General features: G+C 39.8%; 2 protein-coding genes across 5 annotated transcripts in view; one reads left to right on the forward strand and one right to left on the reverse strand.

Annotated features, from left to right (window-relative positions):
- The window catches only part of MBTPS2 (membrane bound transcription factor peptidase, site 2), a 36,314-nt gene extending 31,647 nt beyond the window's left edge, over nt 1-4,667 (reverse strand). For all 4 annotated transcript variants that reach the window (XR_004777974.2, XR_004777976.2, XM_035542289.2 and 1 more), the window contains exons 1-2: nt 4,472-4,667; nt 1-149 (exon numbers count right to left, since the gene is read on the reverse strand). Coding sequence is in view for 2 of the 4 variants with exons in the window: in XM_035542289.2 (XP_035398182.1) it covers nt 1-149; nt 4,472-4,636 (314 nt within the window). In the remaining 2 variants the exon portion in view is untranslated. The remainder of the gene's footprint in view (nt 150-4,471) is intronic.
- A 10,839-nt stretch (nt 4,668-15,506) lies between these two features.
- The window catches only part of SMPX (small muscle protein X-linked), a 39,971-nt gene continuing 39,604 nt past the window's right edge, over nt 15,507-15,873 (forward strand). Inside the window, exon 1 of the mRNA XM_050712301.1 lies at nt 15,507-15,635. Coding sequence (XP_050568258.1) covers nt 15,507-15,635 — 129 coding nt within the window. The remainder of the gene's footprint in view (nt 15,636-15,873) is intronic.

Consider the following 15,873-nt stretch of genomic DNA (forward strand, 5'->3'; position numbering starts at 1 on the left):
CATAAATAGAGAAATCTGGGTTTCCATCTCCCCCAGTTGTAGAACTGGCGGTTGAAGAGAGCTGTTTGCCATCGCATGTGAAAAGGAGAGATGCTCAAGCCATATGTCAGCAACCAGTCTTCATAAGATGCCTTCAAAGAGCTGGATGACTGCAAAACAATGGAAAGTTAGTTTAACCCAAAACTTTCAGGAAGATTCTGTATCATGTGACCAAGCAGCAAATCAGATCCACTTATATAAAGACAGATGTATAACTTCAAGTACATGTCCTGTGCATTATTTATATTTTGATATATAGGTGTGACCTGTAATACAAAAAGGCTACACCACTGTTATGATGCAAATCACAAGTTTAGGATTGGAAGAGAGATCAGCCATCCAGTGTTATTTGGCAATTACAATCTTGTATCATCTTTCCTAGTGTTAAATCACTTTCCGTAATTTTCACCTGCCTGGTCAGAAGGCTAAAGAATGAACTGTTGATGGTATTTTTCTATATGCAATTACATTTTAGTAAATGTAAAAGCTAAAAGTTAAAACTACAACAAAGAAAAACAATCTGTTGGCTTTCTTTTGGCACCATCTTATTTCCAACATTGGTGAGATGTGGATCAGAAATGTGGGTATTATTTAGCAAGGGTAAAAACGAGGTCTACTTTTCAATGACTAATGAATCTACTATTTCAATGACTAAGAGCATCTGAAATATTTGATCACACTATCAAAAAGCCAAATAGACTTTAAAATTACCAACATATATTGCAACAATTTCATTCACTACGATCATTTTCCAGCATTTCAAGATACTGTTGGAACTCCTTCCTGCTAATTCCAAAGATTTCTCTTTACAACTTGCCTTTACAATGAATGTGACCTATGGACTATATAATTAATAGTTTACTGCAGTAGTATCCAATATTGTAGGCCAAGAGAAGTAGTTTTGCAACTGTTATTTTATAGTATGTGGTGGTGGTGGTCTTCTCAATAGTCTTTACTCAGCCTAATTCATGGAAGCTAGCATCAGAAAGCCTGCTGAAGGACAGCTTTCCTTAGAGATGAAGGAGGAATTCACAGCTGAGGAAAAGCGTACCAGAGCTGTCAGCCTTCTGACTCTGGGCCGTTCCGAGGGCAGGAGTGTGTCTGACATAATCCAGACAAGTCTTCAGAGCTGTCTGAACTACAGCATTGTTCCCGAATTTCCCTATGAGCAGCAGCACCTACTGAAGAGATCAGGAACGCGCAGTTCACAAGGGGCTCCCTTCTGCACCCCCAGAAGGAACTTCACAAGTTTCTGGCTGTTGGTGAAACAAATTTAGAACTCGCCAAGTTCCTTGCGTTCCTCCTTTCCTTCCACAGCAACAGTGGGGAATAAGCAGCTCATCTTGCACAGCCATAGCTTTTCTCATTTTGTTGAATTAACTAAAATTTGAACACTAAAAAAGCCTTCCATGATGCCAGAGCCACTTACTCATTGTTCATTTATTACCTATTACACCATTTTATCCTTCTTACCCATAAGTTTATGCATAAATTCCTTCTTCAATTTACTGATTTCACTAAGATGTTCAGTCAGCTGAGGACAACCATAGAAGTTTTCATCATAATGCATCCTCTAGTCAACACTGGTCTTACCCTACAACATCACTACGTTGTCCACAACCATATCAGTGTTTGCTAGCCTAACTTTAACAGAAGAGACCACAAGGAATATCACATTTTTACAAATCATACATAAGCCAGAGAAACAAAGCAAATGCCTCCTCGCATAATCTTGAATAGTTAAGAGCAAAAATATGCACAACATTAGTACATCCGTCTTTTGGGACTTAAGGAAACAAACATATCCTATTCACACAGGATCCCAAAAACCAACAGCTAGCCAAACAACAACAAAAAAACCTCACACGTTAGAACTGGAAATAGAAATTTGGCACTTCAAAAATAGCTGTTCTCTTTATCACATATGAAATCAACCTAGAAACTTCTCCCCTAGAAATTCCACCAATGCATCCCATCGATTCATTGCAACCACACCACAGCTCCACTGTACCAGCAAGGCATAAACAAATACGCAGTTCTTAATGAGAAATACAAGTTTACTGACCAATACTTTGGCCAAGACACCAAAAATAATTTTCCTTTGGGATTTTTCTCAAAAAAAGTTGAGTAAGTGGTGTTCATAATCACTAAATGATGGCATCCCTTTAATACAAAGAAGTAAATGACTGCATTCCTTTGCAAAATGCATTAAAAAGCTCTACTTCTGGTCCTCCTGCCCTGAGCCCAACAGGATCACCCCACTACCATGTGCACCCTCACTCCCTGGTATGAAGTATGTTGGTACCTTACGTCTCATTTCAAGCTCCCTCCACGGACTTTGGCTCCGCTTCTTTAGCTTGAGCTCTAAGTGATCTTTGTTATATTAATTTTACTATAAAAGCAATACCCTTTTTATTTATGCAAGCTTTCAAAATAATGAATGTCTGCTGAATACACTGGGAGCTCCATAACTATCTGCCAGCAAGCAGGAGCCCTTAACATTCTTTCGCACTGACAAAGTCTGTTCAAGAGCCCCGAACCATTTCAGCTTCCTGACCTTAAAAGCTGAAGGCTAACCTTGACTGAATGCGCCTAATGCATCTTTTATTTCTGATAGCAGAAGGAGGGACAACCTTCCACCCTTTTCACATCCCTGATCCTTCAGGCAGAATGAAATGGGATGATTTAGCATGCTGGGGAGCAGGAATTCAGGGGTCTGCCTACGTGATTCCATTTTTTAAGACCCAAGCTTCGCTGGGAAACTTTTGTATCAGCGCTTCAGTAAAGAGCAACAAGAGGGGCTTACATTTCCAAGTCCCACATTGATTCCTTGCTGATTTGCTAATGCAAATACATTTTGTAATTCAAGCAATATTATGTTAGTTTATTTGTGCAAAAAGACATTTATACACACAGTTCCTCCTTTCACACCAAAGAGTTTGAAGGGGTTGAGACTCCCACCCAAAAACGCTGGAAATCAGAAAAACTGTATGAGAGAAAACTGAGCAAGAGACATTCAACATTGAACAAATTATCAGAATAAACATCAACTGCAAGTTATAGCACACCTCCTTTTGTTGCCAAAAATATTTTTAAAAATAAATTAAAATACTCTAATATTTTTCATTCATGCTCTGTGTGTCGTTTTGGTGTACTTAAATTTTAAGTAATTGGAGATCTAAGCAGGGACTACCTTTTGCTACAGCTGGTAGTAATCTAGGGTTATGAGTGTGGTGGGAGATTAAGAGTACTAGCAATAAAACAAACATGAGTTTCCTAATTATATAAATCTGGTTATTTAAGCCGAATTCTATTTTGATTGTGGTACTCACAATGAAACTTATCACTGAGATGTACTGACATCAGATCTACTAAAAAATCCGCCAAAACCCAACAGCTCACACATTGTTCCTGATGATTAATTACCTTTGTCAACTTCTAGTTAAACATCACAGCTAAAATTTAACTCCTGGACTCTCCTGCCTGCTAGGGAATTCCAGGCATTCCCCTTCCTTTTTCAACATAATATGTAATATTCACTTGGTGTAATAAAATTTGAAAAATCTTCAGATAAATTATTGTTGTTGTTGTTGTCATTTGCATCATTAAAATGTACAGACTAATATTTGACAATAATAGCTTTCATCGTTTGCTGAGCTGTTTGCTCCATAACAATTAGCAGCAGGGGGAGCTACGTATCTTTCAAGTTTCCTCACCACCCAAAACTTAGCTTTCCTTGTAACATTTTTTCCTGTATTTTACACCAGTGACAAAATGAACATTTGTTACTTTGAAATGATGCTGAGCCCTATTTACACTCAGCAGAAGCAGATGCAGTTCCTGGACTGTAATGTAAATTTCAAAAAGTGAAGGAATTACAGATTGAATGTTTTGTTTGGTATTTTCCTTGTATTTAACTATCACAAGTCCTGTTTTGAATACAAAGTAAGCAACTCCATCCATATCTCACATCGATATCAAGCGTTAAAAAAAATAAAAATATTAATGAAACTCATGCAGTGCACACATGCATTCCTGGCTATAATGACACACTGATGGCATATCTTGGTTTATGCATTCCTAAATATAATATCAGTGGCATATTCTGGTTTCAAACCTTTCCTTCTCCACATGGAGGAAAAAGATGAGGCTGATAATGCTCTTTTAGGATTTAATTCTTTGAAGGACACGCAATACCCTCTTAAGACTTATTTATTTGAAAGGTAGCTCCATAGGGCGCTGGTATTTTTTTCCAGTAAACTAAGAGCGCCCAAAAGGAAACGTAAATTACTTTTAACCTAAATTTTAGAGAAACGCCGTAAGACACAAGCTCCGCAGAGCACATTTATAAATTAAACGCGGGAGGGTTTCTTCCTGCCCCTTCTCAGCCAGGCCCGGGGCTCCCGCCCGGCTGTGCGCCCGCAGCCCTCACCTTGAGCATCGTGTCCGCCAGGTAGATGGCGCACCAGCCCCCCAGCACGCACACCACCACCGGGATCGGGATCATGGCGGCACCCGACGAAGCGGCGGCGGCCGCGGCTCTGGACGGAGGAACCCCCCCCCCCGGAACTAAAGGCGTCCCGGAACTTTTGTGCATCGGCTGCGCCGCCCGCACGGACGCTTCCGGGCACCGCGTCGGAAGAGGGGCGGGTGCCGGCGTGACGGCGAGGCGACGCTCAGCGGTGCCCCTCCCGCCGCTGCGAGACCCGGGCCTGACTGCGCCTGCGCATGGCGGCAGGGGTGGAGTGGGCGGTGCCATGTGTTATGTGGGCGTGGCCTGTCCGTGACTGGGCGGGGCCATGGGACGGGAAGCCCCGCCCCACCCTGCCGGAGGGGGGACGTTCCCCCGCCCCTCCCCCCTAGAGCTGAGGGCCGTGCCCCGGCCGGCCCCGCCCTCTGTAAATTTACCTCAGCTCTTTCTTTCTTTTTTTATTTCTCTTATTTATTTATTTTCGTGAAGAGGTACGGTGATGTGCTTGCCCATGCGAGCACATCTCTTCATGTTGCCTGTTGAAGGTCGGGTGCAGACCTCCCGAGCGCAGCTCCCAGAGAACCATAAAGAAAATGGCGGGGGGCAGCAGACCTCTGCCGTGGTGGGGTTCAAGGAGATCGCGGAAGCGCTTCCCTGAAAAGGGAGTGATAAAGTTCACTTCAACTACTAAAATGCCTCCAGAAATAATTTAACACAGATTGCATGACACAAAGCTTTTTGTGAGGCTGGTTGTGAGTGCCTTCCAGCCAAACACCCTCCAGACCATTATATTACTTCCCAGCCCACCATCATGCAAATTCTCTCATTTTGTGCCCCTCTTGATCCCTTGCTGCTCTCAGGCATGCCTTCACTCTCACTAGGAGTGAGACTTGCCATGAGGTCACGTCATAAAAGTTGGATTCTTTGGGCCTTCCCGAGTTTAAATACTTTAACTCTGGGTTTGAGCACCAAAGGTAAACAAGTACATGGATTTGGCGAACAATAAGGAAAAGTTGTATTTATTTGCCTATACAAACTGTGAACTTGAACCTACACCCCCCCTGAAAAAAAAAAAAAAAAGTACCATCATATCCTCAGTTTTCCCATTATTTCTAAAGATTTTTTCAAGAATGAAGACACTAGTGGTGGGAGAGCCCTCTGCAGATGGTGGCTTCCAGTCCGCCTTTCCCTGCATGCTCCAGATAAAATATCACTGGCCTCAGTTTTTCAAAGATTACTCAGAAGGACACCTCTCTACTAAAAATGCTTATTCCATCCATTCTTCAGCTCTAGTGTGTTAATATGTGGGTTCACAGACTGTGCTGTGGGACAGCTGTTTTGAGTAAGGTTCATAAAACCAACCACAACCTGCACTTCCACACAGAAAGCTCTGTAGAAGTTGTATTTTCAAGAGCTGTGCCAGTGTCTGTGCTTCGAATCAAAATATAAGACAAGCCTTCCCTTTGCTAGAATGTAAATGTTTTAATGCCATTTTTCAGTCACTTTTTCATTTTTTTCAGCTCTTTCTTTGTTCTGCACATGCATCTTCACCCTGTCCGTAACAAAATTGTTGGTGGGAGCTTTACTCACCAGTACCAGCAAGAAGAAAAGCATCTCAGCTCTGAACTTCATTGCTCTTTCTTGCTTCCCTTCATTTCACTGATAACATAGCATTGCTGAGGGACATGGTGGGTAGGTCAAGCAGGGAAGTAAGGGGAGACAAAATCTAGATTTTATTACATTTGTAAGATAGGAGTCCAGCCCTGGCCAGTCCCTTAGACTGGCCATTGCGTGAGAACTAGTAATACATACCTGGCTTCTCTTTGTTCTCTATGTGGTGAATTTCTTTGTCTTTCAGCTTGAAGGTGCTTTTCCTACAAGCTCCAGATTTTCCATTGTCCTTAAGCCATTACACTTTGGTGGGAGCTGCTAACTGACGCCTTATGAGAACTTTGGATAAAAGCAGAAGAATTACATGAAATGTATTCAGCCCTGCATGCAATCAAAATAGAGTTTGTACAATGACATAGACAACTCTGGGATGTCCCCAGCATCTAAAGGAAATCATCAGCAGAGTCCCAGAATAATCAGATATGGCTATGGCTTTTCTGCCATGGTCCCCAATTTATTATACTCAACTGAAAATCATCAAGGAGCAATGCAAATATGGTAAATTCTACACTTTATTGGTTGAAATTTCAAGTTTTTCCAAAGACCAACATGCATTTAATATAAATATATAAAAATATTCTAATTGTGGTGTTTGGAAGAAATAGAGGGCAATAAACAGCTAAGAACATGAGTACTTACAGTAGTGACAGTCTCACTGAGAGCAGGCATAGTAAAATGGACACAATGCCTCCTGTTTAATGGATCCAGTCCATAAACAGTTTTTGTAACATTATATTTTTTTCAATGTTTATTTAGTATGCCGTACAAAATAGAAAAATTAATTTTATTGACTTTGCATAGAAATTGGCAGTGCAGATAAAAAGGAATACAACTAAAATGCACTGTCTATTTTATTGCTGGAAAGCTCATCACAAGAAAGCAAACAAAAATGAGAATTTTCTGGAATGTGGAAGATACTTTGAGTGAACTAGAGCACTGTCAGCCCCACTGTTTTTACTCACATAACTTTAGTGGATATTTTGCTGGTGGCTGAAAGGCAAAATTAATACATATTCTGACAGAATAAAACTGTTGCAGACTGTAAAGTGTTACAGGGAGAGAATGCATTTTGCTATTTTAAGATATTCATGATTAAAGATTTCCACTTGAAAATGGTTCAGGAGGTAGCAGAGATACTGATAGATGCTTTTTACTACAACTTGTTCTTCCTCGCACACACATACAATGATAAAGTATTGACTAAAGCAAAATGTCATACTGTAGTCAGGTCAGTGCACAGTATCCAGAAGTTATGACAAGGCAGTCTAACTCACAGTTTAAGAAGTCACAGCTGAGGTGTGTACTAATGGGAGGGCTTGGGTGGGCCTCAAAAGGGCTGATATCTAAGAATGTTGGAAAAGGATACATACCAGTCAACACGCAAGTGTATCTAAGTCCATGCCAAAACTTTAGACAGAAAAAGAATAACCTTGTAAGCATAATAATATTGATTAAATGTAATTTGGCAAGTAAATACCAAACAGAATGTCTAAATAATACATGAGTGAAGACACTGTCAAGTTAGTGGATTAATATCATAAGCATCTTTTTATAGAAATAACAAATATCTTTATCTAAAAAATTAATTATGAACATGTTTGATCGTTGATCTCTTCAACTTTCACCTGTTATTGAAGTAGATAAGGGATTATAAGGGATTATTCAGATATTGCCATACGAGACACATGATGCATGGCAAACTAAAAATAAAATAAGTCTAAATGCTTTCAAAAGCTCTAATGTTAGAGGGTTTTGCTGGGCTCCAGGGAAATTGCAACTTCTCACAGTTCATTTCAGGCTTAGACCTAAAACCAGCTAAGACGTGGAATTTGACAGTTTGAGGACAATACAATTAGAATGTGACTTGGTTGGGCAAGAGTTTGAGACTTGAGGACAACAAATGATTTTATAGGTATGTTTTGAGTAGTATTTGATATTAAGTTGTTGGGTGTTGAGATAAGTTAAGCAGAGGAAAGGAAGGCTGGAACAAAATGTGACCTTGATCCTACAAAAGCTCATGTGGTAGCTTAACCTGAAATGAAGGGGTGCTTTCATGGAGCACATGTACATTTGCAGAATGAGCACCCAAGTCTAGCTGGAACTTCAAGCACAGAGAAGGATGCATGAAAGAAGAAACGGATGGGCAAAGAGGAAATGGGTGGTCTATTCAGCACTTATGCAGGTTTGGATACTGCTGCTGGAGGGAATAAAAAGATCAGAGTAAAGAATAAATCTGAGCCACAAGAGAGATAAAGAGACTGGCACACTACAGAGACGTCTATTGTGTTGCTTATAAGTGTTTGAACAACCAGTACCCATCTCTTCGTTTAACTTACTACAATTATTATCTAAAAATCTCAGTATATGGAAGAAATTCAGGTAATGAGAATTATGGAGACGTGTAATATACAGGGTGTTTTAAAGTGAAACCCAAACAAGGAAAGAAAAAACAATCTTTGATCCTTGCTATGCCTGGAAAACAATAGCAGAATGTTTTACAATTTTCGTGATAGTTTGTGTTCCAGTTAAAGTACAAAACAATTTTCATTTAAATACAACCGAGATCAAAATATTCTGTTAAGTTGCCTTTTATTAAATTAAGCACAATTTGTTTGCATTTGTTAACCCGGTTATCAAAAATATATGCTGGAAAGGTGGGATTTTGACTCTTCCAACAAATGAAATTTATTCGTAAGGCACTATTCATATGAACAGTGTAAATAAAAGAGAAGCAGAAGCATTCATAGAAATGTGCCTTTACTGGACTCACCTGCTGCAAAGAGTAGTTGTACATGCTTTTTCGGCAATTGCTGGTTACTAGTGCTTGATCTATGACAAAACAAATTACAGGTCTTTCTTAATTGCTATCAATGCTCAGCATTTAGTCATCTATCACAATTCTATTAGGAACATTACAACTGAAATTACATCTAAAGGTCCTCCAAGGATGTTGCGCTCCAAGGAGAGAAGCAGAAAGAAAAAAAAAAAAAAAAAAGGAAATGTAGAAACTTGAGAGCCATGGCTCAGATGTTATTCTAGAATTCAGTTCTGTAAGAATATTAGTTTTGTGCTTCCTCTGCTCATTTTAGCTGATAGTCTTGCTTGCTAGACTGTTTGGCTTTGCATCCTCTGCAACTGTTTAGAGTTTATACATGAGAAAAAGCATGGAATATCTTCTGCAGAGTAGCTATTCAGCCTTAGCTCCTGTGCTTGGATACTTTTACAACATTAGGATTCTGTCCTTGCAAATAGATTTATCAAAACTGCAGAAAACAAAGAGCTCAGTCAGTGCAGGAGGGGAGCACACATGGGAAGATGATGCCAAACAGCTGTTCTGCTTTTCTGCGCTTTAAATTACCTGTGAAGTCCCTAGGTACACAAACCTCTATTCTACAGCAGAATGCAAAATAAATAGTTTCCTTCTAATGGGTATTGTTTCATGCTCACTGTAACCTGAAATGAACGCACATGATAGTATTAGACCTATCTATTTTGAATCCCCAAACCTGGAGGGCAGCTTTGAACCCTTGAGAAAAAAGTGCACTTAGCTTGAGTAAGTCGCAGTGAGATAACACTTTGAAGAAGACAAAGCAGGTTTTGGTTTATTGTTGAGCAGACTTCAAGCCTGTAGCACTTTTATTCTCCTCTGCATATATGGCATTTAGCTGTTCTAACGGGAATGTCTTCCACAGGAGGAGCAGGTGAGGTTATCACTGTAACTGTCTGCCCTGACAGTACAGAAGGTGAGGCAGCTCCTGAGGTGCTTCAGCATACAGCATAGCACTTGGCTACACCAGCACTCATTCCATTTTGCCTCCAGGACCGGGCTGTAAGGAGCAGCTGCTTCATGTCCACCTAGCCCTCCAGGCAGCAGATAAACTGAATCCTCACTGATGTGCCAGTGCTACAAATCTCCCCTGCCTCTCGTCACTCATAGCTCCTGGGGACTATCCATAACAAAACCACATTTTTTTTGGCCTAACATATGTTTATCTATGCTAGGAACATAAAGAACATTTATTTTTTTCCTAATAAAAATAAATGATCAGTTTGCAAGTTGGCTGCAAGCATCTTCCTGTATACTCTAATCAGAATATAAAGATATATGTTCCACCACCTCACCAATGGCTGGTGGGCACAGGAGATGCAGAGTGGCTGGCAGTGCTCAAAAGTCACTTTCAGGACAGATGATTTTCAAGCACCACTGTTAGCTTCAGCCTCCAGCTCTTGAGAACTGAACTGCACTTCAAAGGGCTACCCCCTGTGTTGCGCAGCCTGATCTGATTGAATAAGGCAGCTTAATATTTATAGTTTCTTTTTTGAGGTTCCTTGTTACCCTTGGATAGAAGATATTGCTAGTCCACAACCTTACTTCATATGGGTGTAAAATAATACCTGAAGGTTTTAAAAATACTTTGTGCAATTTCCTAACAGAAATTGTTTATACTATTTTTAACACTTGAGATTTGATACTGTGTCGAGAAACATCATTTAGAAGTTAGCAGCTGGACGACTCTAGTGGTCTGCCTGTGCCAGCACTGATCTCTGTTGACAATTTCTCTCTGAATGGGTCCAATGTTTGCATGGCAGGAGACCACAAATGATTGAAAAATGTTCCTGTAGCAGATCTGATTCAACAAAATTAAGGTTTGATATAGATCATATTTGACTGCTTGATAGATAGGTATGACTACTAGATTTATTCATATCTTCACTGTGGAAAGCATTCATTCTTAGATGTCTTTTTTTTTTCCTTTTTTTTTCTTTTTTTTTTCTGAACATTGGAGCTATGAGAGTTAAGGATTTTTTTCCTTATGACTCATGGAAACTAAGATAAGTGTCTTGATATTGATTCAAACTTCAAAATTCTTCACACCCACAGTTTATAAATCTTCATCTTTTATTTTCTGTTCAGCAGACACAAACCAAAGATAGCAACTGATCAATTACGTATGACTCAGCAGGTTGGTGCAGTTGTCCTTGAATTTGGTCATTGTTTTAATCTAAAGGTATTAATTTCTTTAACTTGCCCTTGATGTTCTGCTTCTTCCAGCCCATTGCCTTATCTCCCTCATTCTGTGCCCATCTTTCTAACCAGGCAGATTTTTCATGTCCCAGCCATGCCTTTTTTCCTGTTAATCTGCCATTTAGATGAAGAATCATCAGAAATTAGTCTTTGTTCTCTTTTTTAGACTTTGGCTGATTGCTGTACTCAAGTCTACTACATTTGCTCCCACAGCAGGATCATAGCTGTGTGTGAGCTGAACACCTGCACAGCTGCAATTTAATTTCATGCTTTATTCTAGGAGATAAATACTTTGCTTTGTGTGGTGCTGAGCCCCCCGATCCCCTGGTATATCTGCACCTAGTTCTCGTTCATCTTTGGGCCAGGTGGATACAATGGCAAAATTCCTTACCACCTGTCTGGTGAGGCCTCGTCATCTGACCATTGAAGGTGAGATGTAATATTGTTCAGCAGATGTAATTTACTGATGGGGATGGCCTTCATCAGAAGAAACCTGTTGTGAGAGTAAAAAAAGATAATAGATCTCGATTTGAATTATCCTGATTTGTGAAAAAGATGGATGGTCTTCTGTACAGAATTTCAGTAATGATTCGGTTAGTTCCTATTTTGTCACACTTGCCTGCCCAGAACAAAATCTGATGGTGCAATGTCATGTTTTTCATATCTTTTCCAAATTATGCTGAATCATTATAGCAGACAGGATGTTTACAAAATCAACATGTTGCTTAAAAATTCATATTGCCTTCAAAATCTGCCAGTACTTGTGCTCTTTATTATGATATCAGCTTTGCCAGATGTAGTGGCTAAAATTTCCCAGGAGGAAAGTGGAAACAAATTTGTTATTTTTATGTCACCATCATATTTCATTTAGTCAAAGCATGTAAGAATTTTACAGAATACAAAGCAACAGAGAATATGGCTTTTGGGTAATTCACTGGTTAAAGCTATGATGTTCTAATGTTTGTGTGGGTTATATTCATAATGCGGGTTTTAGAACTTAATACAAATTCTTATGATGCTAACAAAGCTATTAAAAGATGCTGGAACTCTGAAATTTAGAACAAGGTCACTGGTAGCCTCTAGTGAGACCATCTTCCTAATACAAGGCTAATTATTTCTTGATGGAAAAGTCGGTGATAATAATCACCGTGCTTTTATATGGAAAAGAAAGAGAGCATGCAGGAGCTGAATTAATATTTAGCAGCTCAGAAATGTCACAGAAACAAAACCAGCTAATTTAGATGTGTTTGTTGATTTCCTGTCCATTAGATAATATCAAACATTTTTGCATGCTATTCCCTATTGAAACAGACTGATGTTGTTGTTGTTGGTATAGCTGTACATGTAGAAACTCAAGAGAAAGTGATTTTTTTTTTCTTGATATTAAGAAACGTATAGATTGGGGAAAACTGGGAGAAACAATCAAAGAGTAGATGATACTTCCTCAGACAGTATTTCTTTTGACAAAGCAGCTGAGGTCTGTCAGTCTTTCTAAAATCTATGATGCAAAGGTATTTTTATTTTAAAGCAAGAGTAGGAATGGGCTCCAATGCCTAGTGATTGCTAGCTCTGGAGTATTTTAATTTCTTTTGTTGTTCTGTCTAACCTCATATGACGGTACCACTGCTAAAATTCTCTTTCATCAAGCCTCCGCGCCAAATAGTTATTACCTGCAGTAGACACATCCTTGCTAAGGGAAAAGAGCCCAGACGTACAAATAAAATTTATGTAAGTTAGAAGATAGATGGTGTTCTTTTTTCTCCAGGATCCTCTAGGTTAGTCCTCAGATAAATCAGTCTGATAGCAGGTTTCTTATTTTTAAACCTTAGTCATAACTGTGATTTTAAAAAAAACGTATCAATAACTTTCAAACCTAAACGTATTGAATGAGGAGAATAGTTTATCTTGCACTGCAGCCTAACTTTTCATGTTCTTTGCCAAACAATTCAAATGAAGATAAATAATTAACCAAATACTTAGTATCCTGAGCCCACTATTTTACCCAGTAATAAACTGTATTTTATAGAGCTAAATTTAAGATAGGATGCAAAGTTTTGCATTGCTGAACATATTACAATATGTTGCTACTACCTGGTAATTTGAAGCAAAACTTCAGGAATGTATTTTTTAACTTCTTACTGTAAAAACTAGTCTTATTTCAAGCTAGCAGAGATTGTGACCGCTCCTTTGTTGACTTGCAGTTTCAATTGTGTTACATTGCCTGCATTAAGCTGAAGCATTTTGATCTATTATAGAAAAATATTTTTCTTTTGGGAGCCTCAGGGAAGTTATATCTGTGCTCATGAGGTTTCTCAAAAAGGAAAACATTTAAGTAAGCATTGACAGACTAAAGAAACAATTCTGACATTATACAGTGAAATATCCCAGTCAAGAAGTAAGATACATGCATGTTTCTGTTAACCGTCAACTTCATTTTCTAAACTAATAAGCTGTTCCAGGAAACATATTAATTAGACAAGCTTCTAGAAATGCAGCAAAAGTATATTTTGGACTATATTGGGATTTTCCTACTTTAAATATATCATTACTATTTCTTTTGGATCTTTGTACACAAGACAATAATTTTATACATTGTGTGACAGTGTACAGCTATCTGGGCCTAACACATCATGCTTTTAATCTATCATCTGAAATGCACATATGTCTCATGATTTACTTATTAAATCATCGGCTGCATGTATTTAGCAGATGAATCTGCAAGTCATGGGGCTGTGCATCCTAATGGTTATTCAAAGGCAGTGTTACTCCGTAAAATTATTGTAAAAATTATATTTTTTCCTTTAAAATCGATGCAGAGCTACATTTTCTGATTTTAATGATAAAATATGGGCTTTTCCTTCAAGTCCATCAAAATTTAGTACAGCTTAGTTGTGATAGTTTATGGGTGTTAGGTGAGTGACATAGGTAGATTCTCTTCTTATCTGCACATCACTAAGGTTACCTATTATATTACTAAATTATAAAAATATTGCAGGAAACAGTGTTGACTTGATCTTCCTCAAGCATATCTGTAAAACGATGGGATTATAAAACGGAAACAATGGCCTGGTTTGTATTACAAAACCTTCGCTAATTTAATGGCACACGGGAAAAAGAACTGCGTATGCTTCTTGTATCTCAGAGCTGATTTGTAATATAACTATTTGTAATACAATTTGAAATAAATTCATGTACAAGACCATGTTACAAAAATATGCCATCTCTTTCATTGCCTTCTAGAACCTCTGTTGTAAATATGAACCTTCACAAAAAGGTAAATAAAGTCACTCATCTGGCACCAACAATACTTCAACATGGTCTCAGCCACCTGGAAAGCATGACCTTAGACTGTGACGGAGCAAACTCCTTCATTCTAGGCAAAAGATAGGACTGTGAGCTCTGTTATAAACTCTGCCATGTTTCAAGTGCCATAGTCTTCCACCCCTCAAGACATTTTATAGCAGTCATGTCCAGCCTTTCTAAGGAAGGGTCTGATTGCCATGCGTATTTTCACCTGTGTGGACCTAGCAAAAATGTATGTGCCCGTGGCATGCCTACCTGTGTGTCCGTACTGGAAAGGGCATGGCCATGAGTAGCCACAAGCTGCCAGAGCAAGTCGCCAACTTTATAAGCTGCTTCCAGATGGCAGCACTCTTGGGAAGGAGGGCACCAGAGAGTGAGTCATTCACAGGCTTGTTGAAGTGGTCTGGGAGGTCACCTTCCCCTTGGAGGAGGTACTTGAAATGAAAAGAGTGGTGGGCGAAATAAATTAAAGTCAAGGAAAATCCTCCCTGAAATCACTACCCCAACCATTATTATTTAGTTGTTAGATATACCTTTGGCAGTAATTTTGAAATTGTCGATCTTGTTGAACTTAAAAATTGTTGAACTTAAAGGTTCTCTGGTCCTTCTCCAGCAGAGGCCTGTGCAGCATTGCCAACAGCAACACTGCTGCTGCCGCAGTTAGGGTTATGGGTCAGTGGAAAACAGGCATAGCTGAGGAAGGGGACCCAAGAGGAAAGTTCTCTCCTCTGAAGCTGCAGTGAATGGGAGGCTGCATTTCTGGGAGTGGAAACATGGGGCTGTGCCCCACATGCGACTTGCTGTGTCAGGTCTCCTTCAGTAGCCTTCACTGACAGCAGTCATGGGTAGCATGAGCACAATTGTATAAGAACATTTCACTTCTTTATTAAACTGTATCAACTCCCCTCACCCTTTAGCTTCACCCACATCCCCTGCTGTTCAATAGCTAGCAGCCATGGCCTTACAGCTTCAGGAGCTCTCGTCCTCCCTGCCATCATGGCTGTCCTGCTCACAGGAGCACCATGCCAAGACCCTGAGGCAGCTGCCATGCGAGCTCGCTCCCAACCCAGCAGCAATACAGTCACACTGGTGTGGCATTCACCTCCCCTAGATAGTCCCACCGAGGTGAGTTCTTCATAATTATGTCTCCATAATTATTTCCTTCTCCAGTGAGGCAGGAGGGAGGCACGTGCTGCCCCACACGCCGTGGAGGAGGTGTGCATTACCTCCCACCATCGTATGCCTCACTCTTGGGTGACAGGGAGAGGGGGGCAGGAAAAGGACCCAAAGGTGTGTTCCTTCACCACCTACTGCTTGACACTTGAGCCCTGGTTTTACGACGGTCAAGTGTCACAGGGGACTG

The sequence above is a fragment of the Cygnus atratus genome, chromosome 1 (assembly GCF_013377495.2).
Source record: "Cygnus atratus isolate AKBS03 ecotype Queensland, Australia chromosome 1, CAtr_DNAZoo_HiC_assembly, whole genome shotgun sequence".
Lineage (NCBI taxonomy): Eukaryota > Metazoa > Chordata > Aves > Anseriformes > Anatidae > Cygnus > Cygnus atratus.